Source organism: Cryptomeria japonica, chromosome 9 (assembly GCF_030272615.1).
Source record: "Cryptomeria japonica chromosome 9, Sugi_1.0, whole genome shotgun sequence".
NCBI lineage: Eukaryota > Viridiplantae > Streptophyta > Pinopsida > Cupressales > Cupressaceae > Cryptomeria > Cryptomeria japonica.
This window is the reverse complement of record NC_081413.1, coordinates 520,399,458-520,415,163: the sequence shown is the minus strand read 5'-3', so window position 1 is coordinate 520,415,163 and position 15,706 is coordinate 520,399,458. Positions and strand designations below refer to the sequence as shown.

Genomic DNA, 15,706 nt, shown 5'->3' with positions numbered 1-15,706 from the left:
AGGTCTTGTTTGATGTCGTCATCTCCTTGCAACAATGTGACAATGTGACTAGGGCACAAAATCTGCCTCTTTGATTGGTTGCTTTGAGATGTTTTGATGGGTTTTAATAAAATTTTTCCTTAAAATTTTTTCTAATGGGTTTTAATAAATTTTTTTTCTTGAAAATTTTCTGATGGGTTTTATTGTTTTTCCTCAAAAATGAAGTTTTGTATTTTGATCTGTGCCTTAGATTTTTGGGTTTTGATCAATTTTTCAACTTGAAAATCGTGTTTGGTTTTGATCGATTTTTCACCTCAAAAATCGTGTCCGGTTTTGATTATTTTTCACCTCAAAAAATCGTGTCTAGTCATCTATAATTTGCGATGTTCACGTGGGATTCTGGGTTTTGCATGATTTTGTCCTCAAAAAACAAAAACATGGGTACAGGTGTTCCTGTCTTAGGGCTTTTACTGTTTTTTTTTTTGAAAAAACGATGCTTTGTAAATTTCTTTTTTTGGGTTTGGCGATTGTTTCTTCAAAATTTTGGGGCTTCTTGTAGTTTGTTTTGGGGTGTCATGCTCATGTACGAAAGTTTGTGGATGATTTGTGTTATGCAGAAGTTCTTTAGATTCCGGGAGGGTTAGTGGCAGGCTCATCTCAGTGACAGGGTCATTGGTTGTCTCTGGGTAGTTAGAACGATGACCATTAAGGGAGGGTATTAGAATATTGTAATGTTTCTTTGATGGTCATCTTAGTCTAAGTCACCGCGTTCGAAGTTGAATTCGAGTTTGGCAATCATCAAATTTGGATGAAATTTTTCCAAGACAAAAAATTTGAAAAAAAATTCGACATTAAATTCGCCTTACATAACTTTTTTTAAATGTAAATAATATATCTAATAAATTATTATAATAGTTAAGATTGCAAAATAGTTTTGAAAGCATTACAAACAGATTAAAAATAAGTTAAAATAATAACAAATTAAATATACTAAATATTAAATTTTTATTAAAAATTTAATATAAATCAAAATTATAAAATAATAAATAAAGCTAAATCTATTTAATATTAATAACTAAAAGTATATTAAAATAACATTAATATTAACAGAAGGAATAAAAGAAAAACCTAAAAAACAAATAAAAAATCCTAAATGAAAATCTATATAATAAATTTATGGTAGTTGTTTTATATGAGCCGGACCACTCTAATATATATATATATATATATATAGATCGCTGTGCCCTCGAGCCATTCGTATCCCGACTCTATACATTGACCATACCTATATTGATTAGATATATGAAATCCGATAAGGGGAATAGCGGTGGCACCAAATTGACTCTATATTAAAATAGCATCTCTCTCCTGATGGGTCTGAAATCCGAGAAAGAGAAGGATTGAAATCTGATGGCGGCAGTGCACTGTGAGCGTGAGGGAAAAGTCGTGGCTAGGCAGGGGCTGTCCGAATTGTCAGTGAATTTTTTTGAATTTTTTTTTTTTTTTTTATAGATTCGCCGAATTCCAAACCTGAAGTTGGAAATTTGGCAAATGCGGTGACATAGATCTTAGTCATCTTAGTCGTCTTTAGTTAGTTTCTATTTTCAGGTGTTGTTTATGATTGTCTCTTTTAGAAACATCCTCTCTTGTAAATTCTGGGTAGTTAGAACAATGACCATTAAGGATATTAGAATATTGTAATGTTTCTCTAATGGTCATCTTAGTCATCTTAGTTAGTTTCTATTTTCAGCTTCTATTTACGATTGTTTCTTTTAGAAACATCGTCTTTTGTAAATTCTTTATATAGAGCTCTCGCTCTATTGTTTAATAACATCGATATTTTAATACTGCTGAGCACTTTTCCAGTTTCAAGCCAAAAATGAGCCTACCAGTTTTTTGTCAATTTGAGTCTAAGTTTGATAACACTAACTGAAACTAATGCAATATTTGATCTGAGGTGTTGTAATTTTTTTTTGTCATCTCTAAAAACTTGATGCTATATGTAGTTCCAAGTTGTGCCTCGTTCTCTCTAAGTAAGTCAATTGGAAGATGTTACATTAAAATGATGGTATGTCAAGCAAAATTAAAAATTTCAGTATTTTCTTTAGCTTTACTTTTGGGGGTTTCTAGGAATAGAGTGACAATGAATTATTACTTTTTGCATCTGTAACAGACTGCCCTGTTTTAGGAAAATGGATGATTGAGTCTTTTCTTTTTTCTGTGTATGCTGTGGTTTAGTCGATTCCTGGTGCGTTTTGTGTTTTGTAGAAATAGTTTTATTTCCAAGGAAATACCACATTCAAGAAACTATACGCATTCATTCATGAACATATTACATTCACTCAACTTTGCACTAATCTTAAAATTACAATGATTTAGAGCTTTGGAACTTTTTCAAAATTTCCTATTCTCAGCACACAGTGCATACAGTATTCAATATTGCAAATTTCAATACATTCAATTTCACAATCACTACACAACTTCCAGAATAAGTTGTTGATAAAGAACCTGGTTATAATTTGCCCTGTATTATTTCCAGCTTACTGAGGCAACGTCCAAATTGCAGCTACAGCAAACCCAGCTGTTTCGTACACATCCAACTGAGAGCACCAATGCCCAGCTGCTAGAAAATCACGCCCAGCATTCAATGCAACCCATGAACAGCAGAAATTAACGAGAATGTTGTCCAACGCTGTTCCACTTAGCAATATATCACTACGGCCTGGAGTTTGATGGTTGTGAGCATTCAAATCTGTCCCAGCACATTCCTTGCTTCCCACACAGTTGCAAGTTCCCAGTTCCACAACTAAACTGGGCAATCTCATCCACTCCTGGACTGTGTATCTCTAAGTGCTGCCGCAGTCACAATCTTATTGGTTACGCCCAACACACTATAGAGTATAGACAGTGACTTCTACACACAGTATACGGTGAGTTGCAAATACACCCAGCCCGTATGTTAAGTAAAACCACGACCAGTCCAGTCATAGAGTTACGCCCAGCCCAAGAAGGTCATGCCCAGTAGGATAAGAAACACGACCACTGAAGTTGTTACTTGGCTTCCAATGTGGTCACTGAGAGAATGTCTTCCACACGGTCTTCTCGGTATCTTAATGCTGCTGTTAAGTGCTAACTACAGCCTCTAGTTCCTGCGACTCCTCTGTTGGACTAAGAAACTACCAATGGAATTTATATAAATCTTCAACGGCTGTAAGAAGATTCCTTACCAATTTACCAAGCCCTGTGATTTTTGCAGAATACCTTCGACCTGCCTAATCCAATGCATTGAAAACCATTCTCTGCAGTTTAGTTTGTAAATCTCCCAGATTTGGTCTTCCACAAACGTAGGAGATGTCGCCAATGAGGGTTTATGTCCCCAATAGCCAAGAAGATTTCCAAATTTCTCCAGAAACTCAGTATCACAATTTCCAAGATCCCCAATCTTCATTAAATGCTCTATTTATGATTTCGGCTGGGCACATTTTCCAAAGCACCACAAATGTTGGATAAATGTAAGTTAGAATAAAATATTATTATCTTCTTATGTCTCCACAAAGAAGGGGTACTTTTAATATTTTCTTTTTTAACATTAGCTTCAACATTTAATAACCCAAATTATTAAATTGAACTTTAGAAACTTTTGATTTTTGCCCGAATAATTAATTCCCCCATTAAAATGCAATCCAGGGGAATAATTAAATGCACCAAAATGAAGTCAACCAAAAATTGCTCCAAAATTTACCCGACATTGTGCCCAAATTGACTTACTATAAATAGTAAGTTCCTTGAAAAGTTGTCCAATCACCTCCGATTGGCCTGCAACTGAAATTACCTAGGCCAAAACCATCAATGATCCGTGAAAAGTCTTGGTTAGTCCCCTGGACCAAGGTGAAAAGGGCTAATGACAAAGTCACCATATAACTACTAAAAAGGGGACATTATAGCATCCTGTGTAAGTAGTAAGTGGAATTGACACTTATTTTTGCTAAATATAATTGAACACTCTTCTTCTTTATGTCAAGAGGCGTAGAGTGACAATAGGGGGAAAGCATTTGATGTTGTGATGGCAAAAGAAAACTTAAAACTATATAGAGCCAACATTATTTTTTAAATATAAAGACATTAAAATTTTAAAATATATATTAATGCTGCAAAGGAAACTATTAAGAAGTAACATGTAAGCATATGATATTTACTACTCAATATAAAAATAAAATAGAATAATTACCAAAATAATGTATGGCAGCTTTCCCAGAAGTAAAATTAAAAATTAAATTCAAAAGTAAATAAATTGCATTGCTAGAAAGTAGCTTGTAAAACAAAAAATAATTAAACTTTGTTGATAAAATAAAATAATTCTAAATAAAAATAAAAATAAAAATAAAAATAAAAATTTATCTGTTCATGTAGTAAATAAAATAGTTCTAAAGTAAAAAAAAGAAGTTTTAAAGTAAAATGCAATAATTCTTAGTAAATAAATCAATTTTTTTTTTTTTCATCTGTTTAGTTATCTATTTGTGTTTGTAGTAGTTTAAATCATAGCAGCAAAAGTCTTTTAGGAAAAAATTGGCAAACCAAGAAGTATAAGATTTTTTAAAAAAATTGAGAAAAATTCATATTAAATTAAAAAAATGTGAAAAAGGAGAATAATCTACTATTTTTAAAAATTAAAGTCATTTTAATAGCATAGAGATATAGTGAGAAAATAAAAATTAAGTTAGGGATCTAGGGTGGGAATCCCTTGCATGGTTGAGGGGTAATGCCTATCACAGGTCTTGAGCATAGTGCTTGAGGGGTGGTGTGCCTAATGGGGGTTTGGGGATAGAGCCCCTGACAAGGTGGAGGGGGTAGTGCCCCTCATAGTGTTAAAGAGCAACATCCCTAACATGCTTCCTACCATTATACAAGTTAGGGTCGGGGGGCAAAGCCGTTGAAACCATACATACCTTAATGAAGTATGCTTATTTTTGTAATCTATTCACTTTTAAACAAGCTCCAAAGACTCCCCCTCGCCTGAACCTTTCAAACAAGTCTAGATTTTCGTACTTATATTTGAATGTTGCTGAATTTAATATTCATTTTGTAATTAATAAAGTATAATTATATAATAGTACTATAATAAAATCACGATGACTTAAATTACAATATTAGAAACAAAAAAGAATTCTAAAATCCTAACACTTAACCATTGAACAAAATATTCAGTTAATGAAACCCTAAAAAATTTAAATTCCATTAGTATACTTCACATGAAATTTATTCAGTGGCACAAAGACTTAACTCTATATGGCTAATAATTAACCTAAAAAATGAATATCAACGAATCCTATTAGAATTTTCTAGACAAGGTAAAATGATTTCAATGAAAACAAAAAATAAGTTGTTAGTTCTCATATGAGAACGGATGAGTTTGGGACGTCATATATGAACATGAATGTATATTATTTTTTAATATATATATATATATATATTAAAAATATTATTAAAATAATATCGCTATATTAAATATAACAAAGTTAATAATAGAAAAGTACTTTAGAATATAAATAAATAAGTCATTAGTTTATCTCTGAAATATAAAAAATATATATATTACAATTAAACAACTTTTATTAGTGAACTTAATTTCTTTTTTTTTTTACTATATAAAGAAATACAATAATATTTAAGAATGAAAATAAAACTTCGTAATTTGTAAATATGTATATTAAAATATTTATAATTTGCAATTATATCAAATATATTAAAGATTTATAATTTATAAAATATATTAAAAAATATATATTTTTTAAATACTTATAATTTACATTTATTCAAGTGGTGGGGTTGATAAAAAATTGATTAGATAATGGTTTTTATTCCTTTTTTTTTAAGCTAACATTTCTTGTAATTGACAAAGGAATTTGGGCCTTGTGCTTCTAAATCGGTCTTATTCTGATAGGTTGGCTAGCAATCAAGGAGATAAGTTACCTTATCACCCTACCATCTTTCCATGCCTCTAATCCCTTGTCTGATAATTCCATCTCGTAGAAATGTTTTGTAATTCGTGGATGTTTTATGAAGAAAATAGCACAAAAGGGATTAAATAATGAAACCCTAATCGTGAAGAAAAACGAATTAGAAAATCTCAGAAAATTGTTCAGCCCGATTTAAATGTGATTTAAATGCATGTAAACGATAAACATTGATCATGATTTTATCTAAAAATGTGACTTTTTTGAAGGGAGGGGTGCGGGAATGCCAACTATGGTGATTAATTATATGTGTTTTTGGCGATTTATGCTTCTATGGTTTAAATAGATATTGACTTTTAATATTCATATAAAAAATAAAAAAGCTTGTTAAAGTAATAATTTATTTTTGTCAAACTATAAGCTCCTATTTTGTATTCTTGTCATTTTGATTCCTAATCTTTATACTTTTTATTAATAAATCTCTTATTTTAAAAAATAGCTATGTACTCGATATGTTAACATAAGTTTAAATATTTTGTTTTGTTTTCATTTATGTTTTTGAGAACTGTAAAAAATTCCTAGAGTAAAAATCAATTAATTGGAAAATCCCTATGTATTTTAGGAAACAAATAAACTCATAAAACTATTGAAATAAGGCTAAGCTGTTTTCATAGAATTTTAGTAATATTGATATAGTTATGTGCTTAAGCTATGGAGTAAATAACTTGTTAAAGTTTTAGATAAAATAGTCTAGATATTTTAAATACATCTCAAAAAATGCCAAGAGATAAGAGTTTGAAGATGCCTATGTAGCTTATCATAAATTTAACATAGTCAGTGCAAGATTGATATTCTTTGGTGTCTTTTAGACAGATGTATTTATGATATCAATGCTTTTTCTATTAAACTCTCCTATCAACTCCTTTTGTGACATTTGAAAGTAATTATTTGCATAATATTCTGAAGAGTGTCCCATGGAGTGCCTTCAAATTAAATGTTTGTTTTTCGCTATTGCAGGAGCTGTTGAAGTTCTTCTATACTTGTCGGTTGCATTACTTTGTGCATATGAGCTGTCAGCTGTTTATATTACAGCAGGCAGCAATGCATATTCAGCATCTGGTTTCTTCTTTGGTGTGTCAGCACAAGCTCTTGCAATTAACATGCTTTTTATATGTAGAATGGTTTTTCATGGTAAGCCTTTACTGTTTTACATCAAAATAGTTCATGCTGTTAACATATACCATTCAGTTTCTAATTTTGTTAATTTTTTTTTCCCATAGTTGAATTCGTTAAAAAAAGTTGACATTATGCCAATTCTTCTTTAATTTTCACTTACAGGAGCAGGCCTAGACATAGATGAGTATGTGCGCAGCTCCTATAAGTTTGCCTATGCTGATGGTATTGAAGTTGGTCCAGTTGCCTGTTTACCAGAACCTCCAGACCTTAATAATTCTTCAATACGAAAACCAAACAGGCAAGAACATCACTGAAAGACTTACAATTAAGATATTGGGCACCGTTTGAGTGTTGAATATGATGTATTTCTTAAGCTATATTTCTTCTTTCAGGGTGGTTTGGATTGTGTTGTTTGTAAAGACTTCTAACATGACATGTTCATTTACAGGACTTTTCACAGTGGGTGTTTATATATTGGGTCTTTGTTTGTACTCCTTGTGTACTCCATATTATATGGTTTGACTGCAAAGGAGGCGCACTGGCTGGGGGGAGTGACATCAATTACTGTTGTTGTTCTTGGTAAGATGCGTATGATTCATTGGGTTGCAAGCAATTTTGTTGTACCATATACAAATAAAGTCAAATTTCTTTTCTATGGGATTTTGACAGTGAAAATTGCTAGGTATAGTAAGTTGTGGTGTACTATTTTACTCATATTTTAAAGAAATTGATGTCTGATATGCTTCATTGTGTTACAGATGTATATGTGGGAGCATGCCTGTTTGGTTTTGAGCTTCTCAAAAGTCGAGTGACTTCCTTGTTTGTAGCTGGAACATACAGATCTTTATTTATATGCTTTGGAGTGCATTATTGGTATGTTCGAGCTTCTCTGTTGAGTTTGATTTATTCTTTGCATATAATTTTGAATCTCAATTGTTATTTTGGTTGCTTCAATTGTTATGCTTCAGGTATCTTGGCCATTGTATAAGCTATGCAGTGGTGGCTTCAGCATTGTCGGGGGCTGCTATCACGCGTCGTTTTTCAGTTGTGAGCCCATTGGCTGCAAGGAGAGATGCTCTTGAGAGCACTGTGATTCGCCTCAGGGAGGGATTTAGAAGGAAAGATGCTTGTAGTTCATCAAGTTTCTCAGAAGGCTATGAATCGAGTGCAAAACGCAGCAGCAGCGTTGAAGCTGCTCAAATTGGAACTACTATGGACACTTTTTGTAGAAATAAGGTGCAAAATCAAGGTGATGGTGGAGCAACCTGGAATAACATGATGCATCCTGGAGCTGAAGATGATCAAGAGGCTGAACATAGTGCTAAAAGCTTGGACAGTGGAAGGCCAAGTTTGGCTTTGCAAAATGCTATTGCCTGCTCTACTGGTCAGGAATTTGATGGTGGAATGGCTTTAGTGGACCAGCAACCAGAGATGCTTTCTTCGGATCGTAACAAGCATCTAGTAGTTGGTTCAAGTAATCAAATAGATAGTCAAGGATCTGACTCAAGTACATCAGGTGGAAGCTCAGTCAATCAGCAAAACTTGGACTTTAATTTAGCAATGGTTTTTCAGGAAAGATTGAATGATCCAAGGATTAGTTCAATTCTAAAACTAAAAGCTAGACGGGGAGATCAGGAATTATCCAGTCTGCTGCAAGACAAAGGGCTGGATCCCAATTTTGCCGTGATGCTGAAGGAGAAGGGCCTTGATCCAACAATACTGGCATTGCTGCAGAGAAGCAGTTTGGATGCAGATAGGGATCACAGAGATAACACAGAAGGTGCAGGTTTTGAATCAAATCAAACGGAAAATGTTGTATTGAACCAGGTTTCATGGTCAGAAGAACTACGGCAACGAGGATTTGAAGACTGGATACAGGCTATACGATTTTTGGTTCAAATGTTAGCAGGCAGTGCAGAGAAAGCTTGGGCTCTTGTCACTGTTTTTTTTATCGCAGAAACCATAGCCGTTGGTATATTACATCCAAAGACTGTAAATGTGATAAATAGAACTCACCAGCAGGCAAGGATTGAGATTTGCTCCTTAAGATACCATGATACCATATTTTGGGATTGTCTTGCTTTCTCAGCAGAATCTTATCTTGATGACATATTATAAATTATTGCATGTCATTGTATAATGAATTTGGAATCGTCCTTGTTATGCAGTTCCAATTTGGTTTAGCGGCATTGCTTTTCCCTCCTGTTTTTTGTTCCATAATGGCTTTCATTCGCTCACTACAAGCAGAAGAAATGGCAATGACTTCTAAACCCAGGAAGGTATAGAATATTGCCTGTTTTAATTATGCCTTATGTTATCTATCTGAATCCTTTTGAACATTTAATGATGGCCTTATTAGGGTTGTTTTGGTTTTACAGTTGGAAATACTGGCCTTATAAGTGTTATAGTATTATACTCTTACTAAGTGGGAGTACCTTGAATGTTTTATATACATAGTTAGAACATTACTTATGCATTTGGCATTGAAATGAATTCCTCTAGGACTGGAACAAATAGTGGGGTGCTCAAACAAATAAAAGTGACTGAAATGATTTTTATCTAGACATGCCAGTAACATCATAGCTCTCTGACATGTTTGTTTATCATCTCTCAGTATTGTTTCATTGCATGGCTCGTGAGTACGTGTGCGGGTTTGATTCTCTCTTTCTTAAGGTATGGTTACTAATTTTTTCTAATATTTATAAAGGACATCTCTCTAATGGCTTCTTCTGGCATTTCTTGTGTTCTTTATTGTGGTTCTTGTAGTTTAATTTTGTTTGGCATGATCCACTGTTGATATATAAAATAAAAAATATATTTGGAAGATCACATTTTGATATTTTGTATATAAAGAATTTATAAACAAAAGCATCATCAAATACATATTTTTGATGAAGTTTTTGTTTATAACAAGATCATTTTATCTAGTTGAAAATTTTTTATGTGCAAAATTTCAAAATTTGATTTTGCAAATGTTGTCTTTATTTGTGAAAAATTTAAGTGTGATTTTGCAAAATTCAAGCTTGTGTATGTGTAACACATACTTAGTAAAGAGTAATGGCTAACTAGTTAAGATTCAAGACAACTTTGTATAAACCATTGCTAAGAATGTGACTATATAGAACAAGATTTAATTGTTTGTGGTTCAAACTTCATATAGGTGTTTTGTAGAAGGGTCGTGGACTCCTTGTCAAATTAGTTGATCTTGCGAGGAAGGCCTATTTTAAATGAACAAAGGCAACAAGGGGTATTGTTGATGGTGTTTTACGCACTATGCATCATAGAATAAGATACTAAGTATTCTATCCTCTCTTGAACAAAGACTCCCAAATGCTAAGCTGTGTGATGAAGTGGGGCGACTCCAAGGTTCTCGAATGCCAGGTCTTGACTTGCTCTTGGATAGACTCAGTTGTATATGATGTGATATTGCTGGGATCACAAGGTGGACTTATGTTAAATGCTTGAATGAAGCTGGAATGTAGGATTTCACTTGATTAAAAAAGGAAAAATGATAGGGTTTAGGAAGGCTACTCTAACTCTAGGAATGTAAGAGCAAAGGACAATCTTTGATGAAATTCAACTAAGTCTTTCTTTTACATGCTATGAACATCTCCACAAGGCTAGTGCAATCTCCTAAGGACAACTTTATGATTTTCAAATCACCACCACAAGCATAGACACCATCAAGTTGATGCATATTAATGAATACGCGATAATTGAAGTTAAGTTTGGTTGAATGATTCCAGTTGACTACGCAAGACACTTTACTATTGACAAAGTGTTAGTAGTATGGATATATGAATTTCACCATTGATCATGCACAAAGTTCTTCCATTCATCTAAACAACATAAAAATCAAATTGAGAAGTAGAGACCATGCAAATTTTTGAATCAACACATAGAATTCACCATGTCTTCAATGAAGTTTACATGTCTTTTACAACGTCTTGGCAACAATATTTGCCTTCTCTTCCTACTCTACTTTAATTGCTTAATATCTAATGTCTATTCACTCTTCGCTATATTATTAACTTTACAAATGAAGAAGTGGAGCCTTATATTGTGCTCTCATTACAATTTAGTGGCTCAGATTGATTTGCAATCAATGGCCAAGATTGAAAGATTGAAACCTATTGCGAAGCATTTAATGCTTGACCAATGATATAATTACATTTTATGGGACACACGTCCTTCCTAGAAAATTTAACCAATAGATGGTGACAATAGGTACATCAAACTTTGTGCCCATGTGGTAGTTATGCTCTTTGTAAGATGAGTCAGGTTCATTGAATCTGGATGCCTTATCATGAAATGATATGATTGGATAATTGATGACTAGGTGCCACCTCAGCTTCAATCTTTGTAACTCATCACAAGTGTGTGAGGCATATCTCTTGATACCAAACATTATCAAGCTCCTGATGTGATGATGACTTTGCTCAAATCAATCTTCTAACTTTGATTAACTCTTTTGAAATTATCTCTTGTTTTGATCACTTGCGTTCTTGAGCTTCCATTTGGCTATACTGGCAATGATCTTATAAATCGTGTTGCATAATGTCATTGGCCTAAAGTTTGCGAAAGTCTTGCATTCGTTTTTCTTTGGGATTAGGGTAATAATAGTATTGCTGATATCTTTAATAAAAATATTGAAGCCTAAACATAATAATAACATTTAGTATCGTAAATTTTAAACCTATGGCTAAATGTGATTGGCCGAATGAAGAATATATTTTGTTGGTTTGAGTTGGATACATTGAACAATAGATATTGCATATGATGTCTTAGAGAGCGTCACTGGAGTTGAAAAATCAAAATGCACAGAATCACATCGAAGAAAAAGGTTGGTTGAAATAGTTGAACATTGATTGGTGAAGAATGGAGATTAAGTTGATGGATTAGAGATAGATTGGGGATTAGAAGAATGAGATTTTGAGGATGAAGATGAATGATAAAATTAGATTGAAAGGGGATAGGTATGGTTGTGTTGATGTGTTTTTTATGCACGTAACATTTCAGAATAAAATTCCAAGGTAATTTACCCTCTCTTGAACAGAATCACCTCAGATGCTAAGGGTAAGATCATCTAAAATGATTCGAAGGTTTCTACATGTCAGGTCTTGACGAGTGGGTAACTCAATGGTCGATATGAATTGCTATGTTAACTTGGTTACTCACACAAATGTTTGAATTATCTTCTTTGATCATGAAATATGTGGAATAGGTGTGCTAACAACTTAGGATTTAGCAATGTAGTTCTGGACTTAATTCTTACTAAAAAAATGGGCAAAAGGAATAGGGTTCAAGAAAAGCCTAGAAATGTGGGAAATGATGAACAAATTTAGTGGAATCAAACTAGGCAAGGTCTCACAAATGGGTATTGACACGAGCTTAGTGCAATCATCTAAGGAATACTTATGGATTTTCAAACTATTACCATCAAACATTGACACTATCCAAGTTGACGCTTGTCAACGGACGCATAATAATTGAAGTTAAGCTTACTCAAATTTCCAGTTGACCACACAAGGCGCACTTATCAACGACAAGTGGCTAGTGGTATGGATTAAAGATTCCACACAAATAATATTCAACAAATTTTCGACTCAATCTAACAAACATGAAAACAAATTCTAATCTAAAATTCTAATCTAACTTGGAGGAATTGAGAACCATGAATGCAAAGACAACATTTGAAGAGCAAAATCACCAACAAATTGAACAATGATTTAGATTCAAATAGCTGCAACATATACCAACAATTCTACAAAAACTCTCTCTTACAAATGAGAGATAATGAGGTATATATAGAGTCTCATACAAAATGGATGGCCAAGATTAAAACTAAATCAAGGGCCAAGATAATGCCAACAAAACCCTAGAATTGCCCTAATTAGGGTTTACGTAAAAAATAGTGCCACCAATAAATGACCCAATAGATAGATACCTAGTCATCAAATAAGGAATCTTCTAGAAGATTCCTCCCTGCATCTCTCTCGCTCCTAGCATACCCCAAGAATCTAGCCAATACAGAATCTAACTCCATGGAAATGCTAGGTAAGGTATCTTGCTGTAAATCAATTATGTCCAATGTGTCCGAGCAAGCGTCCAAAGTGTTCTCCCAATCTGGCATGAGCTTCTACGAACTATGAACATGAATCAACAAAGAGACCAAATCATCCATCTGACTCTTCTTCAAAGAGTCCAACTGACAAAAATACATAAGTTTCATCTTGTCTCTTAATTCGGCTAAGTGTAAACCACTAGCATCACTAACATCAACACCCAATAACTCCTCAATTGAGGATCTTCAACTAAATATCCTGAATTGATCCCTCCATCTCTGTACAACTCAGCTGGGCGTTCTCATAAGTTGATTTCTTCATGGCCAATGAACAATACCAACCATGGAAATTGTATCCGTCTCCAATGTGCACAATATTCTCCTTGATCAATGTGGACTTGGGAATCTTCTTCAAAGCTCTGAGGCGTGGAATAGTCCTCTTCTGGATAGGCCGGAATTCTTCCCAAACTCCCTCCAAATATTGGATTCTAAACGTGAGCCCTCTTATCTTATCATATGCGTGGACAAACTGAGTAAGGAAATCATCCTCCTGTTTTCTTGCACTATCAATCAATTTCTCCACCTCCGAGAGTGTATCTCTCGTTGCCTCATAGTGTGAATGTAGTCCATGATCAACTGCATTAGGGGAAATAAGGGTGGGGTTCTCACGCCTTATCCCTGCAATGTACTCTCTAAGTTTGATATTCTCTTCTTTTATACTTCTCCTTCTCTCCAATCTCTCTATCCAATCTCGCGCTGATCGGCCTAAGGTTATCACCAACCTCTTGAAATTCATTCTCTTTTGTAGTACAGCCAAGTGCAACTGAAGTAATCTAGAAATCCATAGGAGTAGCAATGTTCGCTGTCACACCTCCAATAGGAACAACCACGTGCGCTATTCGCATTCTTGTCTCATCTCTAGCTATGTGTGACAAGATCTCAACTCTCTTAGGTTCTTTCTCTTTATTGCTCCTAGCTAAGTAGTCATCAATATTATCAATAGGCTGTACCTCTATCATTTTCTTACTCTTTTCCATACTCTTCATAAGCCAATCAGGAATAGCAGCTATCTCCATACCGTCATCGAGACACATCTCTCGATCAAGCCCTCTTAATGCCGAGATAACATCATCATCATCATCAGGATTGTCCCTGGTCAAATCATATACCTCATTTCCCAAACTAACTTCCAAAAGGACAATAGGGGATCCCGACTGATCATCATTCTCATTTGGTGGAGCAGATGTCGTAGTGGCATGTAAATCTTGAATATTCTCTGGTAGTATCATTGGGTTGGAACATTGCTGGGTTTCTTTGTTTTGTTCTGTCATTTCAACTTCCTTGATTGATGAGACATTGAGAGGTAGTGAAGGAATGATAGTCTTTTGTTTCTTCTTCTTGACATCCTCAATCTTCTTCCCTTTGGCCTTGACTTCTCTTGGTGTGCTCTTTTTTCTCTTGGGAGCTTGACTCTCCTCATCGGCGTGAATGCTGACATCACTGATAGTCCTCTGATCATCCTCGGAAGCGGATTCTTCCGGCTTCATCTTTTCATAAGTGAAGGCAAAACCCATATCAACAAACTTATTCATCCGAATATCCACCCATGCACGGGTGAAACTCAAGACCTCTCTCATCAGTATCTTCAAATCTATCTCTTCTGACTCTGACCAATTAGGCAATAAGATCGGCTTCTTCATTTCATTTTCATACTGTGGATGTGTATGATCTCTTTCATCTAACACCTGATCAGGAATGAGGAAAAGTCCACACTTCCTCATGAAATCCACTGACATCCTAGACCACATTCGTCTCTTCACTGCCTGCTCGCCCATCAGGTTGGCCCAATAATCCTCTATGTTTGCCTTGTGGATGAACTTCTCTACCCTGATCCTTCCAACTTTCTTATCTGGATCAAATCTTTCTCTTTTCTTGAAGGTTGCAAATCGATAGAATGCAAGCTCCTCACTCGCAGTTTTGGCGGCTAAGGCATACTGGCAAACCTTGAACATCTTCCCAACTGAAATATGGAATGGCATGCCTGTCCTGTGCTTCTCTTTCTAAATGGAATCAAACTCTAGAAGCTATCTCACCACTTCCAACAAGATCATTTTGTTGGAAGGATACCTGGAAAGTCTGTAGGGTTCGGATTGAAACCCATGAATGCCAAGGTACGTGAAAGTGGGGAACTGTATATACCACAATCCATATTTTTCTATTAGCTCCGTTGCCTCCATGGACAACCTCTCGTGGATTCCGCCTTGCAGCATCCGCGTGATGTACATTGTGAATACATCATTCACTCTCTTATAATCTTCAATTCTATACATGTTCAGTTGTGGATAGCAATCAACTCCTGAATTGTCCTTGTCCATTCCCGACTTCACCTCTGCATATCAATCCTTTGTATGTAACAAACCGTGCAAGCAGGTATACCAAGTAGGAAGTCATATCGAATGACTTGGACCGCTCCACATTCCTCAGCTGAAAGTCCAGATTGTCACTTATGATTCTAGACCAATTTATCACTGTT

The 15,706-nt window shown here is 34.6% G+C and overlaps 1 protein-coding gene across 1 annotated transcript in view; it reads left to right on the top strand.

Moving 5' to 3' along the window:
* Positions 1-15,706, top strand: part of LOC131066900 (calpain-type cysteine protease DEK1) — a 117,306-nt gene that overhangs the window by 26,216 nt on the left and 75,384 nt on the right. The window contains exons 3-9 of the mRNA XM_059211069.1: positions 6,951-7,124; positions 7,272-7,407; positions 7,558-7,688; positions 7,868-7,982; positions 8,078-9,131; positions 9,278-9,388; positions 9,724-9,782. Coding sequence (XP_059067052.1) covers positions 6,951-7,124; positions 7,272-7,407; positions 7,558-7,688; positions 7,868-7,982; positions 8,078-9,131; positions 9,278-9,388; positions 9,724-9,782 — 1,780 coding nt within the window. The remainder of the gene's footprint in view (positions 1-6,950; positions 7,125-7,271; positions 7,408-7,557; positions 7,689-7,867; positions 7,983-8,077; positions 9,132-9,277; positions 9,389-9,723; positions 9,783-15,706) is intronic.